This window comes from Passer domesticus, chromosome Z, assembly GCF_036417665.1.
Source record: "Passer domesticus isolate bPasDom1 chromosome Z, bPasDom1.hap1, whole genome shotgun sequence".
Lineage (NCBI taxonomy): Eukaryota > Metazoa > Chordata > Aves > Passeriformes > Passeridae > Passer > Passer domesticus.
Genome location: NC_087512.1, coordinates 74,206,003 through 74,216,547, shown reverse-complemented (window position 1 = coordinate 74,216,547; position 10,545 = coordinate 74,206,003). Strand labels below are relative to the sequence as shown.

Genomic DNA, 10,545 nt, shown 5'->3' with positions numbered 1-10,545 from the left:
CAGCTTTGAGTTAAGATGCTCTCTGGGTGAAATGGCTTTCAGTAAAAGAGTTCACAGAGCTTCTGTTATACAAGCAAAATGCTGCTCCCAACAGTAACATTCTCTAGGAAGAGGGTGTTCTCTTCTTACATTCCCCTATGCAGCAGCATGTTGCTGTACCCACTCAAATGGGGCAAAAATAATATGATGTTGCTGGAAAATAATAAAGATGTTTCTGTCATAAAGTTGTCCCAAAAAATGTGTTCTTTCAACCTGGTATGCAAGAAACCAATCCACACAGAGGGTCACGTTTATTTCATGCTTGTGCAGAGATGGGTGCTGGGTGGTGAATCCACAGAGCCAGCACACCCAATTCCAGCCAAGCGGTATAACTAAGATATTTTCAAAATATCTTAAGTCTGCACCCACCTGAAGTCTACCTGCCTACTCAATAGCTTGCCTGGTTCAATTTAAAGGTACAATGCATTTCAAATTTATTGTTCATGTTTCAGTAGGTAGGATTCTTCATTTGGAGGTGGGTAGTCTAAGCTTTAGAGACATGGCTTTCACATTATAATGAGTTAAGTTCATCTGAAGGATGTTTTTTTAGCTGATTTAATTAATTTCAGTAAAACCAGAATGTTGCCATATGGAATGCTGCCAAATGCAGGTGTTGAGTATCATGTGCACGATTTCTGTTTGTGTTCTCTACTTGTTTCAAAACTATTCTGCAAGACCTTGCCATTTCCCACTTTTCTGGGTCTTTAAAGTATGTATTGTTCTCCTATGACTCACTGTGCAAAATCTCTTTTTAAACCATCTTTCACCAGAATGGGGTACAGTAAGGTGAACAGTTGGCCATGGCCTAATTTAAAACACCAGTCACAGGTCAGCTATTGCTGACATCAGTAATATGCCTTAAATGACAACATTAAGCTTAGAGTAAGGAAAAATGACAAAAGCACAATGATAAAAATTCAGTCTGTGAATCCATTCTTGTCACAAACTAGGGCTTCAGCTGGCTCAAGGTAAAGTGATAATGCTTTGCAACTGGAACTGATTTGGACCAAGGCCAGTTGCAAATGCTCAAGAGCTGTGGTCTTCATCATAGCAGACACAGGCCAGAAAGGGAAGCCATGCTTCCTCACAGTGAAATGTGCTGCTTATGGCCCATGGGCCATCACATCTGCTTTAAGTACCTCTCAGAGCTGGTCAGAGTGAAGCATAAACCCCTGCAATCCATCTGTTTGGAAGCAGTGTGCAGCTGAGTCACAGTTGCCACACACTCGAATGCGGAGCTCAGTTCAGAGGGACAAGCCTATGTACGATGTTGTAAATCAGTGACATCACCAGGAGAACCACTGTCACCAGGGCTGACCCAGGGGGAGGGATGGCAGCACTGTGTGAGGTCACCACTGCATGGGAAAGGTCTGCAGGAATGGCAGCAGTGGACACAAACTCTCTGAAGCCAAAAAAGGACAGCCACCTGTAGGGTAGCCTCAAGGCCACGAAGGAAACTAAGGCAGAAAACATAGATATTGTCACAAATTACTTTGTGCGTGGCTTTGCAGGGGAATCACAGCCTTCCTCCAATCTTTCCTCTACAGCTGGTAAGTGCATACAGGAGACTGAAAGCAACCAATACAACATCTTGGAAGAGAGCCACAGAATAGCAGCATAACCTTAACACTAATCAGCAGTGATGATAAAGCATCTCACTTCCCTACCTGGCTGTAATTACATCTCTTCTGGAGTTGTATTATCTTCCATGATACTGTTACAGGAATGGGGCCTAAAGCCAAGGAAGATGTGGTAAAGGATTTTCTATGAGAATGTCATGAGGTATGTGAAGGGATTAACATGGGCTGATGGGGTGACAGGTTATCAGGTGGAGGGCCAGATGACCCCTGCCCCAGCAGCCATCCAGGTGGAAGAGAATGGTACGAGAGTTCTATTCCACCCTTAGGAAAACCCCACTGCCTTTGTTCTCTCTTTGTAACTCTTAATACTCATTTACAAAGAAAGTTCTCTCCCCTTCCTCTCTGTTTATAATTGCAATTATAGAATATGAGGCTATTGTCTCACCTCTGCTTCTCCCAAACATACTAAATTTATTCTTTGAAAGCCTCCAAGGCAGAGGATGAGAACATAACCACCTTGCAGAAAAGTCAAGGGTCTTACTCATCCCTCCCCCAGAGCAAGGATGCCTCTTTGGAAAGATCTGTGACTCTGACTCCACTGGAGTATACCTGGGAAGACTTGTACAAAGCACTCCACACTTGTATCTGGCAGATGTGTTTATCACTGGCAATCTAACATAACAAGAAGTACAGTCTACTGCTCCAATGAACCACACTGTTTGTGGATCTGTTCATGAAACTTCCTACTGAACTTGATGGATTTATTTTCCTTTTGTGTTTAATGAAGCTAATCAGCAGACAGGTGAAAAATATCTAACAAGAGAAGCAGGCTTCCATATAGCCATATTTGTTCAGAGGTTGAGACCTTTTTAAAGTTAACTCCATATTTTTCCATTAATGGTTTACTTCCTGGTAACTCTGTTTGTAGGAGCCCCCACAGAATTCCTAAGAGTAAATTCAAAGTGTCTGTAATGACAGTAAGTAAAGCTGAGTGTATTTCAAGATTACACACATCACTAATAAAGCAAAACAACATGACAGCAGAAATCAAGGGAAAGCTGAGACTCCTAGCTGCTGCTCAGAAAAACTAAGGTTCAGCAACTGCAGAAGTAGTAAGCAGGATCTCCCCCGCTGAGGCTCACCCACACTGCTGCTAGTGCTGCTCCCCGCTCAACTGCTCCCTACTCCAAGTTCACTCAGGAGAGAAAGAGCTAGGGGAAGACAGTAAGAATTTGATAAATGATTTAGAAGACTGGTCTTTCACTTGGATAGCAGACTTAAAGGGGTTTTGCCTTGGTGGGAGAACAAGAAAGCACACCTAACACAAAAGGATCTTAGGCTTTCCACCATCACCATGATGGAAAAAGAAATAGTACACATACTTAGGCACAATCAGGAATCCTCAGTAAACCAGTGGGAATTTTATCTTTTCTTGTGTTCTCTTTCTAGACAATAGATTCGGTTGTGCAAGACCTCAGCATTTCTTGGCATCAGATTTAGGAATGTCAGGAATTACTGGTGTCATATTTCAGTTGCAGGGCCAGAGTGCTCTGCAAAGGAGCACAGACTCCCTCAGCAACCCTTTCTCCAGATCTGGTAGATGGCTTCTGTATTTCACCATGGACTATGCTCTGCTACCATTTTGAAACCCAGATTTGGTGAAACAGTCTTGTCCCATAAAATCTTCCATGTGTTTTGCCATCTCAAAAGGCTTTACTCTCGAAGAATGTCTTTCCAGTGTACTCACAGTATTTGACAACAGTCTTAAGTCACCCCCACACATCTCAGAACAGACCATGCAACTCAGAACAACTGGAAACAAGATGTGCTCCAATGCTTCATGCAGAAAAAAGACTTTCACCACTCCCTTCCAGCAAGCCCAAGCCAGCACAACACAGCTGGTGCAAGACTAAATGGCCACCCCAATCTGATGGAGTTCTTGCCACACAAAAACAGCGACCTGCAGCACTGCACATGCTGTGCAGTCAGAACACAGTGCACTGCTGTGCCATTAAACAACTCCAACAAACAGTACGCACCTTTGTTCGTAAGGTGTTTTTCTGCAGGCCCCAATGGAAATGGCCTGAACACTGCAGCTGCCAGGCCAAAATTAACCAAGAAGGGGATGCTACCACTGAGAGGGTTTCCAGCCTCGTCTCCTTCCTCTGCTCTCAGAACTACTGCTGTCATGTCCCGAATCAGACAACAGAAGTGTTCTGGGGTCCTAATTCTCAGTACAAAATCTAATTCTCAGTACAAGATCAGTTTCCAGATGACACAATTCTGCAATAGTGTACAGCATTATCAGGATACAGCTGCTGCTTAGTCAGTGCCATAAAGCACTCCATCTTCTTTGATCTCAGATAATTAGGGCAGTATTATCCAGCAGAGTGGGACACCAACACCTCTGCCCTGCTTTTATTCGTGTTTTCCTCTGTCCAAGACCTCCCTGCTGTGAACAGGCCCAATTTCAATACAACAATGGCTGTTGGCACTGCAGGATTCACTCTGATGTAACAAAGCAACGACGAAAATCTGGTATCGTCAACACCCAGCTTCAGCAGAGAGACACAACATTTGTTTGGCAACTAGAATAATTTGCTATTCGTACAGTCTTACAGCAAGTTCTCTAAAGCAGGCTGAAGTGCTTAAAAAGTGGCCTCTTATCATGGCAGGTTATCAGCTCTGGAAGGGAGGGATGGCAGTGAAGATAACCCATCCATAACTGGTGGAATTGCTTCATTCAGAAGGGAGGAACAGTGGTAGGAGCTGTCAGAGCTGCATAACCTGCCTCATAAACCATCTCTGCAGTGGACATGAGTGGCTGTGCCCATAAGTGTGACACCATAGGGGTTGCAGTCACAGCTGCACCAGGTGGAGGGACCCTTCACTTGCACAGCCCTAAGAACAGTGTATCAGAAACACCAGAACAGCAACAGCTTCTGCAAAGATACAATGAAATTATAAGAAAAGTTAGGAGTTCAGAGTCCACAGGGATTCCTTGGCTTCTGGTTATTGGAAAAGATGCAGCTTCCACTGTAGATTTTTATTGAATTTTGGTGGAGTCAGTACTTCTGGATCTGAAAGACAAACGGACTAAGTGTCAGAACAGGGGGTAACAGCATAGAGTTTCCTCAAGCTGTCAACTACTTTGTTCACTTTTCTTACATCAAAGGATGCTGAAAAATCTCGACCATTATCCATTATCTCCCTGTAGTGACTGATCACCACCCTGCGCACAGGAGAGTGTCCTCAGAAGACCTGCTTTCACCAGGAAACGTCTGGGCACACCAAGTCCCCTCTCAATCGTTAAGTGTTACTGCTCAGAACGAGGAGGCACAGGCACAAAGGCACAACCATTGGTGACACAAAGCAGAACTCCATTCATTCACCTGTCACTGGCCCATCATGCACCAGTGAGTTGGCTCCTTCTGGAGTGAGTAAGAGACAAGGCTTTTTCTGAAGCCAGCCCTGGCAAGTGGCAACAAACAGGTTGCATCTATAGATTCAATAGAGAATCTCCTCAGGCAATTTCAGGACTAGCAGGGAAAGAGGATGTAGGACTAGGGCAAAGATGGATGACTGAGGAGTTGGGACCACCCTTTGCTAGGTCTCTCAGCCTTAATTTTGTATTCACTGCAAGGACTTTGAGATGGTAAAGTGACACAATAGATTGTAGCCTGGGCAAGGGCCTGGCCTGACTGCCAAAGCCAGAGAGAGAAATTCAGCAGGTAATTACAAAAAGGATTATCTAATACTTTCCTTAAGAAATCAGATTTTCAATTCCCTTATAACAGACTGATATTACACACACAGTAACCCAAGAGCAGTTGAGATATTTTAGCACAGGAGACAGTTTTAAGCTGAAACAGTTTTAGAACACAAATTCAGAGCAAAATAAACTTTGTTAAGAAAGCTGCTCACTTGCCACAAGGCAGGATGGAACACCATAAAGAAAAGCGAGGAACCACATAGCTGAGTAACTGGTACAACTGTTGGTTGGTAGCAGTGCTTGGAGAGCCTCCAAGCCCACTAACCTCCCTGACATTTCACACCCAAACTTAACTCAGAGCCTCAACTAACCTTGTACAACAGGAGGCATCATCCTCTTTTGCTGATAAGCAGCCATAATGCTGTTTGCAGTTGAATTGGGTCCCAAGACCTGAAAGAAGAAATAGCCATGTTCCAACCTGAACAATGCAAGGCACAAGCAGGGATACAATCAAAGGAAACTCTTGCTATGATTGTCCAAAACCAGAAGACCTCACAGTACACAAAGTGAACAGGATCAAAGTGTGATTGGTGTGTTCAAAGCCCAGTAATGTCTCACAAAAGTTAACACAGGGGCAGAAAGAGAGAACTGCTGTCACACAGCTTTTCATGACACAGAACTCTTTTTCCAGCACCTACTTCTTCACAGTACCATAAATGTCATGATTCAGCAGGACTGGCTTCACTACAGCACCATCAGTATTTAAAGTTCATCTGGAAGTCTCTGTTCCCTGTCACACAGAACAATTTAAATCTGTCTTTAAGAGTCCTACTAATCAGCAGTTGGGGGGAAGATACTGGGGAACATTTTGTGTTCACCATAAATTCTCAGAAACCACTTATTCAAAATAAAGACTTTTTTTACTCTGGAAGGGAACTAACTAAAGTTCTTGTGATTTCCTTATTCTGCATTAAGCTGAAGCTTAGAAGCCTGACATAACCCTTCTTTATGTAACCTACTCCTTATAATATATATGGTTCAGACTTAATTGACCAATCCAGTAGCTTTTCACCTCACAAAGCCTACACCAGTACACTTCTACCATTAGGCCTAGAAAAGAAGGGAGTGTTCCCATATTCTACAAATTGCTTAAAATGGAGCTTACAAAAACAAGTCACCACTAGGACAAGGCAATACAAGCCTCAGACCTCATCACATCCAATGTGGCATTTAGTGCAGGGGTCACAGTAGGCTACACATGTCATACCCATCTACAGTGTACTGACTCGGCAGGTCCTGTCCAGAATATTACTGAACCTCTAACAGAAAAAAAACCCAGATTTTGAAAGCCATGGAAGGATTCTAGGCTCTGTTCTGGAGAATGCAAAATACTGCTAAACACTTGATACTGTCTAGTGAGAGCAATAGGTATTGTGGATGAGCACAGACCAGGCCAACAGAGCTCTGTTGCAGGTCTGGAGTCCAGATTTCTGGGACTGAGGTCTCCATCAACTGCAAAACCTCTTCCAGGACTTGCTGCAGTGCTCCAGCTTGCTCATCATAACCAAAGAGCACAAGCTGCTTCAGAAGGATGTGTATCTCTCCTGCAGGAGGGAACAGAAGCAATAAAATAGCAATCAACACAGGTATACTAAATAAACAGCTGCATTTCTTTGCTATCAGCACACATGAAGGAGAACAGCAACTCAGAACTGGTTCTGTTCCAACTGAGCCCCAACAGTGTCCGAAAACAAAAACAAGACAAATCTGAAACGGTACTGAGGCGGCTTCTTTTCTCTGCTCCCAACTTCAAATGCAGAGAGTTCACGTTATTCTGAGCACAGAGGCAGATTAACTAAACCAGAGTTGAGTGCAGAGAGCTGTATAGACCAGGTAGCTTTTCTCTCCAGCATACACAGTAAGAACAAGAGGGGGCACACTACCTTAGCTGTCCTCATCCTCACAAGCTGCACCAACTGTCCTACCTTTCACAGTCTCAACAGCACGAACACTCTCTCCCAGGACTTCCAGAAGGGCAATATCTTCAAAAGGACTCCCCTCCTTCAGGCTGTATCTCTTACGCTCTGCCTTGCGTCGGTTCTTTGAGGACCGCCTGAAAAGAGCATGCTCAGTTACAGTGTGCACAACAGGATTAACTGTTAGAAGGGTTAAGTCTGAAGGAACATCAACAGTGTGCATGAAACTTGTCACTCAAGTCCTTGCCTTCTCCAGTGACAGAGGACTGCGTGTAACCTTAGGTACCTTGACAATGTTTTCAGCTCTATTTGACCAATATCCTTAGTGGTCTGAAACACAAGACAGGAGTCAGGCTGTTTCTCTGCTCTTGTTTCGGCAAGAACCCCTTGTGTGAGGACACAAGGCTTGACTCCATTTTCATCAGAAGGCTGATTTATTATGGTATATATTATACTAAAATGCTACATTACAACTATACTAAAAGAACAGAGAGAAGAAGATCAGAAGGCTACAAAGACAAGAATAGCATAGGAATGAATAACAAAAATCCTGTGACTGCTCACAGCCTTGGCACAGGTGGCTGTGATTGGTCACTGATTGAAAACAATCCACATGGACCAATGACAGATGCACCTGTGGCATTCCACAGCAGCAGATAGCCATTGTTTACATTTCTTTCCTGAGGCCCTCAGCTCCTCAGGACAGGAAAAATCCTAGCAGAGGCTTTTTCACTAAAATATCATGGCAACACTCTGCTCCAAAAAGGACTACTCTATGTTCCAGCAAGGTTAAACCATGTCTGCAACACAAAGCAGGAGCTGCTCCAAGCACAAAGCAGTAGTCACTATCAGGCAAAGTTGAGGTCCACTTAAAACACTGGTGGCCAGGGTCTGTGCTTGGCTGTGAACATTTTAATTTCTGCCCTCTCCAAAGCCTGCTCAGCTTCTAACCATGACCACAGGAAAGCAACTTCCTTCATAGACCAGACCTACTTGCATAATGTTCCTAAGTGATCTGCACACTCTGATGCTGAATACTAAGGCTGCATTCTCCTTCTTGTTTTCACCTGGTTCACAAGAAAAAGAAGTGTCTAAAAAGTCCACATTTTCCCAACTGTATTCTTCCACAATGCAGCCAGGGAATTCAGAAATGGTCCCACAGACTACACCAGCCTGTTACACACTCCCCCTGTTACACACTCCCCACCCCTGCCGCTCACACTCTTGACAGCGCTCAAAAACAATGCACACAGCCACCGTGGGAAAACATTGGCATGAGATCCAGTAGCAAGCCCCATGCACCAGGCGTGAAACCTGGGCCAAAGAACACAAGACATGCGCACAAGCTGTTAATGTTTTAGAGGCTCTGCCTGTATTGTGCGTCTAGCTTTCTACAGCCAGCCATTCTGGCCACATGCCCAACATCCATGGGAGCCAGAATCCACCCAGAATCTGTACTTTTAGCTCCTCTGCTGTTTCTGTTGCACTAATAGCTTTTGGCTTTTTCTGCTCCTTCCCTTCCTTAATGAGAGTTAAAATAACCATGAAATGCCCGTAATTAAAGCAGCTACAAGGCATGCACAGCTGCAAGGAGGAGCATGCCAAACATGAGCAAGCTAACCTCCCGAATGCTGATACCAGAACAGTCACTACCTGATTTGAACGCAGATACCTACGCTGATATTCTTGAATTGCTGTGTGTGTATTTGCTGTTCATGTCACTGGCTGTCACAACACTGCTGGTTTCAGAGAAAAGTTCCAATTCTGGGCAATTTGGCACTTCATAATCTGCAAAACACGGTAACAACTGTCATAGTATGGAAAAAGGTCATAATTACTTCAAGCTTTCTGACTGCTCTGTGTAGCTTGCTGGGCAGTGTCATTCTACCTGCTGGTGTTCTGGAGCTTTATGGCTCCCTACCCCACTGAGCCAGCACACAAGAGGAAACAGTAATTGTGAGAACAACACTGCTCCTCTGCCCTGGTGAGGATCGTGACATTGAACAGCACAATCAGAGGGATGACGATCTCAGTGCAGCAGATCTGGACTAGGACACAGTATTTTCAGCAGCAAGGACATGCTGAGCACTGTCTCACCCAGTCAAGCTGGTACTGTGGAGACAATGCTGTGTCATTTTGAAGAGCTTTCAGGTGCATTTTCATTGTGTGAAAGCTGTGACCCAAGGAAGAGTTGAAAATACAAGGAAAACCACATTCCAAATATGGAGTGAGGAGGGGTTGAGAAGGGTGCTATTTTACTGCTGTAGGTCCCATTGGAGCTAAAGGAGAGCCCATCTCCATCAGCAAACAGAAACCACACACAAAAACATGATCTCAGTTACTTATGCAGTAGAAAGTCATATGCACTTCAATACCAACCCTGAAGATTCTCACAGGCCTTCTCCTTCAGCTCTCGCACCACTTGCAGGCGATTCTTATGGCGAAGAAATGCTGCTTTCTGGGAATCTAGGAAGATCAGCTGACTTTTCTGAGCTGATCATTAAGAAAATCAAAACATAAACATTTGTGCAAGAGAAACAGGAAAGTATTTTTTACACAAGCACAGTCCTTCAACAAGCTCAGAAAAAAATCCCTCAACTCATAAAGCATGAAAAGGAAGAACAAGCAACAGTAATAAAACATTCTTCCTGCGTGGAAGGGACAAAAAAGCTATCAAATAATTTTTTAGCTCCAAAAACTACTCATCAAAGCTTACAGGACAGATAGCCATTTTCCTGGTCCATAGCTCTGCTGCCACATATGCTTTGGAACAAGGACTGTTCTGCTTGTTCATGGACATGCAGACACAGACCTCTTTGCAGCTTTTGACTGTGAGGTCTGGAAAAGCTCCAAAGGAGCCTGATTAAGCTAAAAAGATCCCATGACAATGCAGGGCTTCAAGATGCACTGAGGACAGCCAAGTGCAGCTAACTGAGCAGCATCAATTAGATGGAAGCAAAGTATCCTTCCATACACCTTCCAGTACTGGAATGCTGTGACTTTTCACAGACCCAGCAAAGATCTTCTTTAACCTCTATGGCACAGAGAAATATCAGACACTTGCACGGACTCACCTTCCAAAATGGCAGGTTTCAAGTTGGTTTCCAAGATATCCAGTCTATCATACTTGTGAATCTGGATCAGGGAAAGAGAAGGTATCATTCAAGGATCTAACCCACATTACATCCCTCTGTTTTTGCACTCTGAAGGTTTATTTCCACTTCTGTTCTTGTGGTTT

General features: G+C 44.0%; 1 protein-coding gene across 1 annotated transcript in view; it reads right to left on the bottom strand.

Annotated features, from left to right (window-relative positions):
• Positions 1 to 258: 258 nt before the first annotated feature.
• The window catches only part of ELP1 (elongator acetyltransferase complex subunit 1), a 35,882-nt gene continuing 25,595 nt past the window's right edge, over positions 259 to 10,545 (bottom strand). The window contains exons 30-36 of the mRNA XM_064403846.1: positions 10,382 to 10,442; positions 9,687 to 9,800; positions 8,984 to 9,095; positions 7,317 to 7,444; positions 6,781 to 6,935; positions 5,703 to 5,781; positions 259 to 4,699 (exon numbers count right to left, since the gene is read on the bottom strand). Coding sequence (XP_064259916.1) covers positions 4,632 to 4,699; positions 5,703 to 5,781; positions 6,781 to 6,935; positions 7,317 to 7,444; positions 8,984 to 9,095; positions 9,687 to 9,800; positions 10,382 to 10,442 — 717 coding nt within the window. The 3' untranslated portion in view covers positions 259 to 4,631. The remainder of the gene's footprint in view (positions 4,700 to 5,702; positions 5,782 to 6,780; positions 6,936 to 7,316; positions 7,445 to 8,983; positions 9,096 to 9,686; positions 9,801 to 10,381; positions 10,443 to 10,545) is intronic.